A 15,887-nucleotide genomic window follows, 5' to 3' on the forward strand; every position below is an offset into this window, starting at 1 on the left:
TTCATTCCTTACTTCTACAATATCTACATGGAATTTTCTCCCAGTTGCGGCACTGTTGTTTGTTTTAAAGCTGCACTCTCACAGATTTTTTGACTTTTTTGTCTTTGAATGAGCTGAATTTTGACTTAATATCTAGAAACTAGACTATAATCTATAAGACTGATGACAAATGATCAGATCGCAGTTCATCAAATTTACATTCGAAAATTGATGTGTTATGGCAAAAAACCTTAATTTCGCTTTAAGCAAAATGAAATTTTCCACAGTTTACCATGCAGTTGGGATACACTGCATGTTTTATTGTGTGTGGTCTAATAAAACTGAATTGAAGGCACTGGTGCCAAAATAAGAAGATTCTGAGACAATAAAAGTATCAAAACTGACAATCTATTAGAGTGCATCTATCCACCGTATCCCTCTTTGGATAAACCAAAACGCACCTAGATTGTTCTATTATGGTAAATGTCAGCTACAGGTCCTGCACACTGCACGCCTCAATCCCTGAATCATCATGTCTATGTTAACAAGAGATGTTTGTCAAACATTATGCCCCCCTGAGCGCCATGTTGTCAGGATTATATGGGCAATTGAATGAAATAGGCATGGACCGAAATGACAGCTGATTTGTTGCCATTAAGGCAGTTTTCAGATTATGACCATTAAAGTGTGAGGATAGAGTGTGTTATGACCATGACCTTTGACTCTATGAACTCAAAATCCAGAGTCATCAGCTGGTCACCAGAAACCTAAATGTCAAGTTCGAGGGCCATGGGTGCAGGCATTGTCAAGTTATCACACAGACAAGTTTTTTTCGTTCAAGGTCACTGTGACCTTGACCTTTGACCCCTTAAATCATAAGGGGTCATCTACAAGTCAGATGCAACTCCAAGTCAAGTTTGAAGACCATGGGTTCAGGCATTGTTGAGTTATCACTCTGACAACCTTTTACCATTCAAGATCACTGTGACCTTGACCTTTGGCTCTATGAATCCTAAAATCAATAAGGGTGATCTACTGGTCAGGCTTAACATCCATGTCAAGTTTAATGATCATAGGTTCAGGCATTGTTGAGATATCAGTGGGAGAAGATTTGTTAACATTTTTGCGTTAAAGGTTACTGTGACATTGACCTTGGCCTGATGACCCCCAAAGTCGATAGGGGTCATCTACTGGGCAGGCCCAACCTTCATGTCAAGTTTGATGACCATAGGTCCAGGAATTGTCGAGGTCGCTTTCAAGGTCACTGTGACCTTGACCTTTGACCCCTAAAATCAATAGGGGTCATCTACTGGTCAGGCCCAACCTCAATGTCAAGTTTGAGGGTCATGGGTGCAGGCATTGTTGAGTTATCACTCGGACAACCTTTTATCATTCAAGGTCACTGTGACCTTGACCTTTGGCCCAATGACCCCTAAAATCAATAGGGACCATCTTCTGGCCAGGCCCAACCTCCAAGTCAAGCTTGAGGGCCATGGGTGCAGGCATTGTCGAGTTATCACTCGGATAACCTTTTACCATTCCAGGTCACAGTGACCTTAACCTTTAGCCCAATGACCCCTAAAATCAATAGGGACCATCTTCTGGCCAGGCCCAACCTCCAAGTCAAGTTTGAGGGCCATGGGTGCAGGCATTGTCGAGTTATCACTCGGACAACCTTTTACCATTCCAGGTCACTGTGAACTTGACCTTTGGCCAGATGACCCCCAAAAACCATAGGGGTCATCTCCTGGTCAGGCCAATTCTCCAAGTCAAGTTTGAGGGCCATGGGTGCAGGCATTGTTGAGTTATCACTCGGACAACCTTTTACCATTCAAGGTGACTGTGACCTTGACCTTTGGCCAGATGACCCCCCAAAAACAAAAGGGGTCATGTACTGGTCAGGCCCAATTCCAAGTCAAGTTTGAGGGCCATGGGTGCAGGCATTGTCAAGTTATCACAAGGAAAACCTTTAACCATTCAAGGTGACTGTGACCTTGACCTTTGGCCCGATGACCCCCCAAAACAATAGGGGTTTTCTACTGGTCAGGCCCAACCTCCAATTCAATTATGAGGGCCATGGGTGCAGGCATTGTCAAATAATCACTCAGACAACCTTTTACCATTCAAGGTCACTGTGACCTTGACCTTTGGCCCGATGACCCCCAAAAACAATAGGAGTCATCTCCTGGTCAGGCCCAACCTCCAATTCAATTATGAGGGCCATGGGTGCAGGCATTGTTGAGTTATCACTCGGACAACCTTTTACCATTCAAGGTCACTGTGAACTTGACCTTTGACCCGATGAGCCCCAAAAACAATAGGGGTCAGTTTCTGGTCAGGCCCAACCTCCAAGTCAAGTTTGAGGGCCATGGGTGCAGGCATTGTCAAGTTATCACTCGGACGACCCTTTACCATTTAAGGTCACTGTGACCTTGACCTTTGGCCTGATGACCCCCCAAAACAATAGGGGTCATCTACTGGTCAGGCCCAACCTCCATTTCAAGTTTGAGGGCCATTGGTGCAGGCATTGTTGAGTTATCACTCGGACAAGCTTTAAAATTATTTTACCATTAAAGGTCACTGTGACCTTGACCTTTGACCCGATGACCCTCAAAATCAATAGGGGTCATCTACTGGTCAGGCCCAACCTTCATGTGAAGTTTGATGACCATACATCCAGGAATGGTTGAGTTATCACTCTGACAAGCTTTGGTCTACCGACGGACCGACCGACCGACATACCGACATGCCTGTGCAAAGCAATATACCCCTCTTCTTCGAAGAGGGGCATAAAAGTGTTATTCCCATTTTGTATGCATTGAGGTCAGGATCCTTTATTCCACTTTCTCCTCATGTGTCCCCTTTTTACATAACAAAGGCAACATATGCTCAATAATGTTCAATCTCTGACTGAAGCAACCCTCTGTCCTTTAATGCAGTTCATCGTTTTATATACATGTCAAAAAGTAAGGTGATTGCATTTGATGTATCACACCCAGTCATCTGTGTGAGTTAACTGCCTTAAATGTCAATATTAATTTACCATTTTAAAACAGGAAAAGGAAGTTAAGTTTATCTATACCATGTATTACTGAATTTTGATCATGTTTTTATATTGAAATGTTGTTAATTCAAAAAAATATGTATAAACTAAAACAAAAGGTCTCGACCCACCCTTAACAAATCATAAACAATACTATGCTGCTTATGAGACTCGTTTATTTGCCAACCCACAATTCCCTTTTTCACCTTTAACACACATGTACACAATAATTGACATGACGCGACCAGACAATCAAACCATCCGGTCGATAATCGACTGACCAATCAGTGTCTAGATTAGGCAGGGCTTATCAGTTACATGTTGCTATCCACCATGACTTCCCACATTCTGCTACCATATACTCATTTACAGCACTGTACAATGCATTCAATAAATGATAATGAACTTATATAATGCTCCATGCTATTTTTATCTGATTGTAAAGTATAACTTCTGTATTATTATTATCATCTGTTTCTGCTTACTTGTCTGAGGGCCCTTACTAAGGGGTCACGTGACACTGTAGGTGTAGCCTTATTGCTATCGGCATGGTGTTAATTTAGTTTCAGTCCAAATCTTTGCTTTTAATCAAATCAAAATTTTATAATCAAATGCCCCTTACCTTAATTCACATTAAGATTAGAGGAGAGAAAAGGTCACTAGTGTTTTCTAATTCAAGGAAAAAATCCTGCTGTTAGAAAAAAGCAGTCAACATAATTGTACAGAAATTGATACATTTATTATGATGCATAATTTAAAAAATCCAAGAAAATATTTCAAGATTAGAAGGATTGCAATATTTAAAATAATGAAAATTTAAAAACTTAAAAACCATCACATTTTTGGCATCTTCACAAATCAAGATTCCAATATTCATTCATAAATTAACAAATATCTGTAGTTTTCTCCATATAATATACTATTAGCTATAAGTATCAAAGATGAAAATAATTCCAAAGAACCAAGTCCGCTAAAGTTGTCCACCATATTATTGATCAATATTTATCAAATAATTACTTTTAACCAATACAATGATAAACATTCGTGAGATAGTCATAAGTTAACCTGTAGAATATCTCATTGGTTCAAATGTTCAGGACTTTGTCAAAGTTAGCAATTTTGTTAACGTCATCGTTGTTTACTTTCAAATCTATTCTGCTCTGGAAGTTTAATGGAAACACATGTTATCTGGAGTATTTCTAACAAGATTTGTAATCACTCTTTCAGCGGTACTCGTTCTATTTAAATATATGAACATATCAACAACTATTTCACGCTTAAAAGTTTACAAGGATGTCATTTAAAAGTTAACAACATTTTTTTTTGCATTGCTAACTTTAACTAAGTTCTGAACAACTGGCACATTACACTTTGGTGCAGCAGTTTATGACCATTGTCACAGGTTAAGAAGGAGATAAGATAATAGTTATTTTAAGTCATATCTTAACTCCTCTTACTAGAAGACTTCACATTAGGAACATTCAAAAACATAATAATATAAATAAAAACCATACACCAACTTTTATAAAAATAATATTCTTACTATACACAAAAATCACAAGCTGATTTTTTTATGAAAATTCCTCAAATTCTTTTCTATTAACAGAATATAAAATTGGAAATATTGAACAAAATCTACATTATATATAAAAATATGAAGTGTAACAACAACAAATAAAAGCATATAAATCAATCATGTGTAAAAACAATCATTCAATACCATAAAGGTCCGTGGAAATGATTCATGGAAATGGTCCTTGTAAATGATCCGTGGAAATGGTCCTTGAAAATGATCCGTGGAAATGGTCCTTGAAAATCATCCGTGGAAATGGTCCTTGAAAATGAAACTTACTTTAAAAATCAAGTTTAGTTATTTTATTGAGTTGCCTTTTAACAAAAGTATTCTGAAAATAATAAACAAATTAACTTTCTATGGTCTTATTTATAAGGCAACTTAGTTGATATTTGCTGCAAAGAGAACACGAAAACTCGCCTTTTGCTTGTTGCTGTTGTTTTTCAAATGAAAAAGGGGCATTACTTCTTTACCAAGTTACATTTGAATATCTTGAATGTTTTTTATATTTATGGCTGAGGCTTAAGTTTCAACTTTGCCGACAATGACAATGTCGCAAATGAAAATGACACTAAACCTGGCAATACTCTAACATCAGAACAAACACAAAGCTATCATAGAAATAAGGATAAAATAACAACTTATGATGGAAATGACATACATGTATAAAACTATGTACAATTCGTGCTACTACACTTGGTGTAAAAATATATGTATAACATCTTCTTTATAAATATGTAGACATCTATAAATATTCATGAAAATGTTTAATCTGATACAAGAAAGTCAGAAGTACAATTACTGATGTAAAATGGACAACATATATATTTGATGATAAGCTGTACAAACTATTACATTGGGCCGATTGTTGAGAACATTATTAAAGTTAACAGGGTTGGTTACTGGATCGTTGTTAATTTTAAAATATTTAATACTCTTACTGAATGTCTCATGGACACATATGAGATCTGGGGTACTTTTCCCAAATATTTAGCCAACTGACTCAGCTATGCTTGTTTCATCTAAATATATCTGCACGTGATATAATATTATTGTCACTGGCAATATTTGTACTAACTAGGTTTAATTGGCATTTGAGTTATGGTCAAGGCTGAAGATTTTACAAGTAGAAAATGCCATGTACATCGATACCAGAGCTAAAACAAAATGGAAGCATCAATTAAAATGTTAATTTTTTTAAACCAATGAGGTCTTAATAATACCTATAAATAACATTATACACAAATATTACAACATTCATTCATTAAACATTTACAATATTATCAAAATATTGTATTGAAATTATATTCAACATAAATTATTATGATTACATTACAACAGCTGTCACACAACAGCTGTTGTATTCGCCAACTTTGTATATGAGATATGCAACTAATTAGCAATCATTATTCATGAAATATGAGAATGAAAAAGGATATAAATTGTAGTTAAATAACATTTGAAGTATTACGTCAGTTATACAAACAACTTTTGAGATATGATCAAAAGCCCCAATGTACCAAGACAAGTTTTGACCTAACTTTCTTAATTAATCAGAATAAATAGAGTTGTGTACCTTTATTTCTGATGGCCCTGAACAACAGTTACTGGAAGAAGTATCAAGTCAACTAAATGCATGGTTTTTGAGATATGGTCAAAAGTCCAAACATGCCTTTAAACTGAAAACAAAGTTTGTATGTCAATCAGCAGCAAAAATTTGTATTTAGAACGATACAGAGTTGTCTTTCTTAATTGTCTGATGGCCCTGATTATGTGCCTTAAGCATCAAAAGAACAAATTGTATTCAATATACAAGTTAAAATCCCAACTTCCCCTAAAGCTTAACCCAGACACCATCACCCGGGGAGTAGAAAAACCCTCCTCATTGTATGAAATCATCAAACAAAATTAATAAATACATGTTCTAATTACCAGAGCTAAGATATAATTATATATACCGGTATATGTAGAGAAATTACCATTTATTCATTTACAGCATTTCAGCTACCAAATACTCATTTACAGCATTTCAGCTACCATATATTCATTTATTGCATTTCAGCTACCATTTATTCATTTACAGCATTTCAGCTACCAAATACTCATTTACAGCATTTCAGCTACCATATATTCATTTATAGCTTTTCAGCTACCATTTATTCATTTACAGCATTTCAGCTACCATATACTCATTTACAGCATTTCCGTTACCATATACTCATTTACAGCATTTTAGCTACAATATACTCATTTACAACATTTCCGTCATCATATATTCATTTACAGCATTTTCGTTACCATATACTCAATTACATCATTTTAGCTATCATTTACTCATTTACAACATTTCAGCTACCATATACTCATTTACAACATTTTCGCTACCATATACTCATTTACAACATTTCCGCTAACATATACTCATTTACAGCATTTTGCCATCATATTCTCATTTACAGCATTTCAATGACAAAATAGTTTTTAGGAGCACAAAGTATACAGTATTGACAGGTTTAGGAAATGCTCATTCAAAAATTGTGGTAATTAAAAAAACTTCAAACATTGCTGACTGGGGTATACATGTAGGAATATGACTTATCATTAACTAAAACGAAAGGTCTTTGAAAGCATTCACTATTCATTCACGTACCATTAATTCATTGCATTCCATTACTTTAGAACAGTTTCTACAGAGAGCTCTCCCATTACGCATAATGACTATTTGTCATTGTATAAAGCTTCTTGACAACATTTCCAGTCATCTTGGTACATCAATACATTATTGGGGAAAGCAATGCCATCAATAGCCATTAAATCAAGAAGACATTATGCATCGATAGGACTGTTGTTCAAAGAAAACTATAGCAAATGCTTAATTATCTAAGAGACATATATACATTACTTCAGATACCCATTAACAATATGGTGATAAGATATCACTCAAAATCTTAAAAAAGCTAGTATAAAACGGACTTAAACCTGATACTAACGTTTCAAACAATGTTAAAATCAAACTACATGTATATAAAATTGTTAAATATTGTTTATCATATTTGTCCATGAAAACCATCCTAGTGATTGCAAATAATCCAGGAGTTTCTTGTTAGCCCTCCTGGTAATGGCATGACTGTACAGCACATGTATGCATGCGTGAAACAGGTTTGACAATCTAACAATTAATTAATCATAAGATGTCTGGAGATGGCATTTGTTATGCAGCTTAAAAAGGATATTCTCCTTGAAAGTCTTTCACCCATGTATCGTAACAATCTAATCAATAGACCAGGGACCAGGGCTTTTTCTGCCCATTTTGGGGAAAAAAACCTAGACATTTTTGGAAATTTTGCGCCGTGAAAATGCCGAAATTGGGAAATTTTACAGTTAAAAGAAAAAGCTGTCAAGTCTCCTGCGAATTATAAAATGATTTCATATTAGTTTCTTTCCCTATAAAAGACCCAAAATGGCTGAAATAGCAATCCATGGGGTGTAAATATCTATTGAAATAAATCATAACAGATAATAATATTTCATACTGATCTCTGGATGTGATGAAAATAAATGATTTCGGCGTTCAATTATCAAAAAAAAACTGTACCTCACATTATTTATAAGGATGTTGAAAATGAACCAGTACAAGTAAAAAGACTTTCTAAAAAAATATTGGGATTTTTTTCTGAAGATTGGGAAAAATATCTCATATTTTGCTTTGGGAACGGGTCTGATAGTCAGACCCGTGGGTACTATAGAAATAGCAATGTTAAGACTTTGGGTGATGGGATTCCTGCTTGAAAGCCTCTCCACTAATTGATGGGGTGTAACTGCAATGAGTGTATCACCCGTGTGAACCTTTCCACTAAATGATGGGGTGTAACTGCAATGAGTGTATCACCCGTGTGAACCTTTCCACTAATTGATGGGGTGTAACTGCAATGAGTGTATCACCCGTGTGAACCTTGTGTGTTGAAGCAGTCTAATCATAAGACGTCGGGTGATGGGTTTTGTTATGCAGCTTAAGGAGGACATTCTGCTTGAAAGCCTTCCCACAGAGGCCACACTGATAGGGTGTATCACCCGTGTGTTGTCGGAGGTGGGTCTTCAGGTTCCAGTTGGTCGTGAAAGACTTGCCGCAGTACTGGCACACACATGGCTTGTTGTTGGAGTGCGTCATCTTGTGTCTGAAATCAGGCAGGAATCATGTTATATAAAAAGGAATTTTTAAAAAAGAACAATTTTATATAGCTATAAGCTTGAGAGCCCATGAGTTACATACAATTCACATATATAAAGAACAACTGTTAGAATGAACGGACAGACACATACAAAGTTCAAAATTTTGCTATGACCTTGGAAGATATGGACATGGGTCTTAAGCATGAAAAATCCTCATACTATTGCGGTCATGTCTGCCAAATAATTTTGAAATAAGACCATGAATGAAAAAGATATAGACTGAAAAAAATGGGACGGACGTTCAGACTTGAGGAAGCAAAGGATTCCTGTAATTTAAAAGTGCTTTGTAAAGCGGGGGTATAAATATTTAATTTTCTCATATTCCATATGAATGCATATAAAAATTACCCAGGGGAAATTTGCCCCATGGACTTACCAGAAGTTTTTCAGTTATATCATATCCAATGTAATACATGATTTTAAAGTGTAGACTCATGCTTCTGCCAAAGGGAATTCCAGAAAGACAGATTCATGTTCTATGATTTAAAAGAGCTCTGACAACCAAAACTCTATTGAGCAGATAACAACTACTCAAATTCCCTTAAGCAACAAAAACAAATGCCAACCTTCCTTTAAGACATTAATTCATTTTATTCAGTGAGGTATTTAAAAGCTTGCACATGCACACTTGCTAGTAAAGAGGTATTTGATAGGCATTTTGCGCCGAACACTAAGAGAGTTCTCACTCATTTTTGGTCTTCAAAACAATTAAAAAGTTGAAATGCCAACTATATCCTAAATTGAAGAGTGCTTCAAGACAGCACTATTTTAATGGTTGTAAAATGTCACTTAATAAACCCTAAAGTAATGGTCTACAAACCTTTAATTTTTAAATTATTTTGCCAATGTTTTATCATATGAATTGGACTTTCATGCTTCCAGGATAGTACTTGTTGCAGTGTAAGCTGCACATTTGTTCTTAAAACTCGCCTGTTAATTCCATTTAGTGTTGAAAACATCATGCCACAGTCGACACACTTGTACGGCTTCTCTCCTGTGTGGGTCCGGATGTGCCGCTTTAGATAGGACGCTTTCTTCACTGGATATGCCATAAGAAAATGAGTTAACATTTGAAGTCATAAACAACTTTCTTCAAAAGACATGAAGGTATTGTTATACATGGTTTTTTTATCTTTAAATCTTTAATCAGATTGTAGCAAGACCAACACAGAATTGTTTTTAGAAAAGATTCAAAGAGATAAATGCTATTAAAGGGGTATATTAATTTGTGCAATGATACTATGTCGTAATATTTAAATATGCACTCTTACCGTACTCCCACATAAGATTTACCACAATTGATACTATTGTTTTATTATTCCAAAATGTATGAATAAATGTGGAAAACAATAGTTCTAATGAAGGACATCTATTTTCATTTGAAAGAAATGTGCATAAAGCACAGTATTTCTACCTTATAAGACTTTAGTAGATCGCAGCTAATCTTTTAGCATTCACCAATCATTTAATATTTTTGCGTTTTCAGCTATTAAATACACGGTTACAATCTTGTTATTAGTAATTAATATTTTCCATAAATGCATGATTTAGTAAGTAGTTAAAGGTATATCAGTCAAAATTTATGTTTGTTATACATGTGTATGTATTGATATTGAATAAGAATGCCACTTTAAATTCCAAGAAGACCTCTTCTGGCGCATGACCAATTTATCTGATTTGATATATAAATCCAAGCAAGTACTTATTAAGTTATCATACAGTAGTGAGTACACCCATGCAAAGTGAGACTAGAAAAATATACCAAAAATTAAATTGTAGATGTAAGGGCTATTTCATTTAAACATATAACCACCGGGGAGAAGGCACTTTTAAATTATGCAGCCCCCTTACAGAAAAAAAAACCCTTTCGGGGTCCAAATTAGCGAAAAAAGACACCCATCCATATACTGTTTAAATAATTGCCTTCCCCCGGGGGTTATATGTTTTACTGGAATAGCCCTAAGAAAATTAAAGTTTTCACAGCATTGCATTAAAACTCTCAAATAGCATTGCATGTCATCACAACTTACATGCAAAGCCACAGATGTGGCAGACAAATGGTCGCTCTTCAGTATGCACCATAAGGTGAAGTTTAAGGGAATGATCAGTCTTGAACATCTTGTTGCAATGGGGGCAGGGAATCGTCTCCTCCACGGTACACTGCTTCCGGTGGTGAGTCAGGGCTCGATCTGTCGAGTACGCCTTCCCACAGTGCTCGCATTGTATCACTTTCTGGGTGTTGTGTTTAAGCATGTGACGCTGCATGTAATGCACATTAGTGAAAGCTTTACGACAAACCATACAACTTAGATTATCGGAATTGGAATGAACTACTAAGTGTACATTAAGTTCCTCAAGTGTCTCTGCGCGCTCACCACAAATCTGGCAAGAAAATTTTGGGTGGTGCTCACAAGAGCTAGTATGGTGATAGCAAATTGTTGCAGTCTCAAAAGTTTCTCCACACCATCTACATTCCATTGGAAGGGAATTGCAGGCTTTGGCTTTGTTTGGGTGGCTACTTTTCACATGTTTCTTTGCTTTGTAAAAGAATTTGAATTCTTCTCCACAAATCCTACACTCGTATGATCCATTTTCTTTTAGTTCAAGCCTCTTCTCATTTTTCCGTTCATCACTGGGATGAGTTTTTCGATGATGAGCATTGGCCTCTCGTTCACATTCAAAAACTGCATTGCAGGCTACACAATGCACTTTTCCATCTTCACCACCATAACTTCTTTGAATTTTCTTCCTCAGTCTCTTTTCACCTGGTAATTTTGGTACTTTCTTTGATTTTACAGGTTTTTCGCCATCTTCTTCATCTATTTCTAAAGCATTTTCGTACGGATCCATCCTGACAATGTTGGCGTCATATTTAGCTTCAAAGCCTTCTGACTTTATTCCCAAGCCCAACAAGCCTTCTGAAGAATCCATATCATAATCTTCAGTTTCATTGGAACAGTTGGACAAGTTATCATCTTTATCACTGTAATATTCCTTGATTTTCTTTACATATTTCTTCTTTTTTTTCATTTTCAGTCTTAAATAGTCTTTTTTCACAGTCTTTTTCTTTAATTTCTGTTCCTTAACCTTTCTTTTAACAAATGGCTTAGTTTCTTTTACGGTTATATCACATTTATCGCTGATTTCTACCTTCTCCTGTTTAATCGCAGAAACATTCACCAGATCTATTTCATTGGATTCTTCTACATCTGTCTGTATTGATATTGAGACCATCTCAAACTGAGGATATGCTGTTTTTATGGAATGATTGAAGATAAATGAGCCTGCGCAACCATGAGCCTCTAAATGTTTGTGTAGACAGCAAAGTGTATGGAACACACTCGGACAAGCACCACATCTATAACTCGCTTCAGAAGATATTTCCTCATTACAACTTTGTTCCCCACTGCCAGATTGTACAGTTTCTGCTGCCTTTGAACCATTCAAAGCTGCTTCTGTAGCCTTGTTAATGTTTTCTTGTTCAATGTCACCATCATGTTTATAAGACAAAGGCAAACTCATGACAGGTTTTGATGACAGTGATGGTAAAGCAGCATATTGACTTCCGGTACTAGTTTCCATCATTGCTTGGTTGTAATACTCAGGAAGCCGCATTTCATAGAAATCTCTTGGCCCATGAAGAGGGTATGGTCTGGAATAAGGAGCCATCTCAGGGTTGGTTGGGCCTGCTCTTCTCATGTCAACCCTGTATGGGTTTAGGCTCCCAGCAGCATCATCTGCTTTTCTTTCCATTCTTTCAACCTGAAAATACAAATTGAGAGATACATTATAACTTAAAACTTAATCTTAAAACACAAATTTTTCCCAAATCTAGCAACAAAGGGACAAAATCATGGACAAATTGAAACCAGCAGGATAGACCTCCAAAATGCAACGTTAAAGGAACAACAAAGCTGCAATTCAGGCACCAATGTGTTCCAACAATGTTAAGTCATTAATAGCACGGTCAAGCAAAGCACATCTTTCTGTTTGGTATAAATTGTGTAATATTGAATTATCCTCAATATAAAGAGCTTTAAGACTAATTATGGAGTAAATGGAACTTGGTTACTTTTCAGGTAAGCTTATGGTAATTGTTTAAAGCGACTGAACACCAGATTGGCACCAAAAAAAGTTTTTTTCTGTAACGCATCTCAGGACAATTATCTAATAGAATGTGTAACGCTTTGATATCATAATTGTAAAAAGAAAGTGCCAAAATGTAAAAAAAAAAATTGTGTCGGAGACCGGGTTCGAACCCATGTCGCCAAAATTGCAGTCCAGCGTCGCATCCACTGAGCTATGTCGGCTTACTCTTATTGGGTGACATAATTAAGCTATACACCTACCTCGGTAATATCACGTGATAACACCGACCAGCCAATCATGCATTAGGAATGAATTCTCCCTACTAGACATACCCAGTAATCTTTTTAAATGGAAAAATATGAAATAACTGCTAAACTTAAATAAATTGTAAACTATGTGGTACTTCAGTTAGTAAGTTTCAATGCATTTCAACACATTGATGCCAAGTTTATGTCAGTTTTCGACAATTTTCTTGTTGTTTTCGCTATTTTATCATACGGAGTACAGCCCCTTGTATATCTCATGATGTATGTTATATCTCAGTTTATGATTTACTGAGCAACAAGTAACATGAGCTCTTTAGAGAGAATTAAAAAAGGCAACAAACTGAATAACAGTTACTATTTAAATTCAGCTTCTTGCATGCAGTACACAGCTACCAGACCCTTTAACAGATCCTTACCAAATCAGCCCCTTGTTAAATGGGGAGGTTTTTTATCTCCTTGCCAAAGATGCTAAATCCTGTAGACATTTCAGCCCCTGATTACAGACATATTGCAACCCTCCTTATTTATTTTTTATAATACATGTAAAAAAGTATAAACATGCATTTTGTTAAAACCAATAAAAATAGATATACAGTAAAAACATTTTAGGACGTCATACCAGTTGTTTGTTTCGGCACCGATTATGTATTGCTTGAAAATACATTTTAAGACATTTCATAATGGACTAATAAAGAAACTTGGGTCATTCGAAGCATCAGATTACTCAAGGTTTTAGCTTCGGCCCCAGCGTCCTCGAGCAAACGCAGTTTTCTATAGATCAATAAAGACTTCAAAGAAATGTTTTCTTTCATCAATGCATCCTATGCCAGGCAAACTGTAGGTGTGAACAAGATGTGTGAATGAATTAGTGTCTTTCACTTCTTAATGTTTTTTACAAGGAATTAAAGAAGATTTGAATAATAACAAGAAACGCCGCAATGCAACAAAACCATGTTTTTAATGATTGACAGAAGAACTACAGCCTGTGTCTGTTTTTCTATTTTTAGTAACAGTGACCTTGACCCTAGGGACCCCAAATGCAATCCATTGAAAGGTATCCATAAACTCTTGCTTTATACCAAGTTGGGTCAGGATATGTCAATCCTAACTTAAGTTATTCAGTTTTTTCAGACGGATGAGTTTTGCACATGACATATTTTCTAAACATTTGTTATTTGCATGGTCAAGTAACAACCCTGACAAGCAAAAATGAAATGTTTGATCAATGATGATTGAATGTGACCTACAGACATGGGTCTGGTGTGTTACATGCTGTCCAGTCTCATGGTCAACTTTTTTGCAAGTTATTTTAAAATTTCCTTATGCATGACCAAGGTACAGCCACTACAAACCAAATCATACAGACAAACTAACGCATATACACTGAACCATATTTGACATGTACTTTATTTCCCTGCCTATAAGGCTATCCGCTTATAAGAGGACAACTAAACTTTGCCCATGAAATATGGTGTTTTTTGTATCTATAGACTTGTTTGTAAGACAGGGTCGATTTTTAAAGCAAATCCAGCACTTTAATTTCACAAAGTATGTGATAATGTTCAACCTAAACAGTCAATTATCAACTAAAAATGTTTATTTTCTTGTCAACTGTGAGCTTTCTAATGTGGAGGTAGGTTAATGGTAGAACTGTAACGGTATGCTGTAGGGTTGCGTAACAGTCCGCTGTAGGTGGCGGATGTGCGTTCATAGAATAACATTTCGTTAAAGACAGAAGTATGTTCATATGTATCGAGTGTTCATCGTAGAGAAACAAAGCAGATGGTCGTCTTAATATGACGGATGTGATTTTGGCACTTTTATTGGGGTGTCATCAACAGACAATAAATCGGAGAGTGGAATACTGTATGTTGAATATAACTGATTCTGAATTTCTTAAAACCTTGTTTATAAGACGGGCCCCTAACTTTCAGGTTAAAATCGGGACGCAATTTTCCCATCTTATAATGAGGGAATTACCGTATGTCATTACATGTGAGCCCGACATAAAGACAAGATTACAGCCAGACATGAAATGTCAAATCCTGACTGTGTTTTGTTATGGGTTTCATAATGGGATAACCAATATTACTATTAACAAGTTATTTCGCATATTTTATCATGTTAAAGTTGATATATTCATAGCCATATTGTAACCACAAAAACATTTATCATACGGGCCACAAAATATTTAGTTTTTACCCTTGCAGTAAAAAGGAGAGTTTTTTTATACATATCTCCATGATGTGTTGTACATGTAGGTAAACCTTTAATCTTTGGACACCCATGACTGACCCATTTCACGTTCTTTCAGCGACAGGGTTTCCACCAGGCCTATATGACTTTTCAGGGCCGACATCCCATTAAACTTAAACATCAGACTAACGGGTAACCTAACAGAACAATGAAATTTTACAAATACATTTCAAAAGCAGGAACTTGTGGAACTAGGAAACATAATTATACAAAATCTTGACTATCCGCGATTTTCTCCTACCATAGATCTTATCCCCTACTTATAGACATTAATAACAATAATAATTACCGTTACTTAAACACCACTTAAATCATTTAATTTGGCTTGTATTGTCCTGCTTCGGGTAGAGAAATTATTGACATTTCATGGCTAATTTATAAACAAGGGAAGAAGCTCTGACAATACATGAGATTTGGTTACATACAACTTTTAAAACAACAGAAAACCATT

The 15,887-nt window shown here is 35.8% G+C and overlaps 1 protein-coding gene across 1 annotated transcript; it reads right to left on the minus strand.

Annotated features, from left to right (window-relative positions):
- Nucleotides 1-3,188: 3,188 nt before the first annotated feature.
- On the minus strand, nucleotides 3,189-15,822 carry LOC128234793 (zinc finger protein 624-like). The gene is made up of 4 exons (XM_052949311.1): nucleotides 15,726-15,822; nucleotides 10,856-12,587; nucleotides 9,756-9,864; nucleotides 3,189-8,770 (listed from the first exon to the last, which is right to left on the minus strand). Exons 2-4 carry the CDS (start codon nucleotides 12,576-12,578, stop codon nucleotides 8,566-8,568), a joined length of 2,037 nt encoding a protein of 678 aa, XP_052805271.1. The 5' UTR covers nucleotides 12,579-12,587; nucleotides 15,726-15,822; the 3' UTR covers nucleotides 3,189-8,565.
- Nucleotides 15,823-15,887: the final 65 nt, after the last annotated feature.

Source organism: Mya arenaria, chromosome 5 (assembly GCF_026914265.1).
Source record: "Mya arenaria isolate MELC-2E11 chromosome 5, ASM2691426v1".
Classification (NCBI taxonomy): Eukaryota; Metazoa; Mollusca; class Bivalvia; order Myida; family Myidae; genus Mya; species Mya arenaria.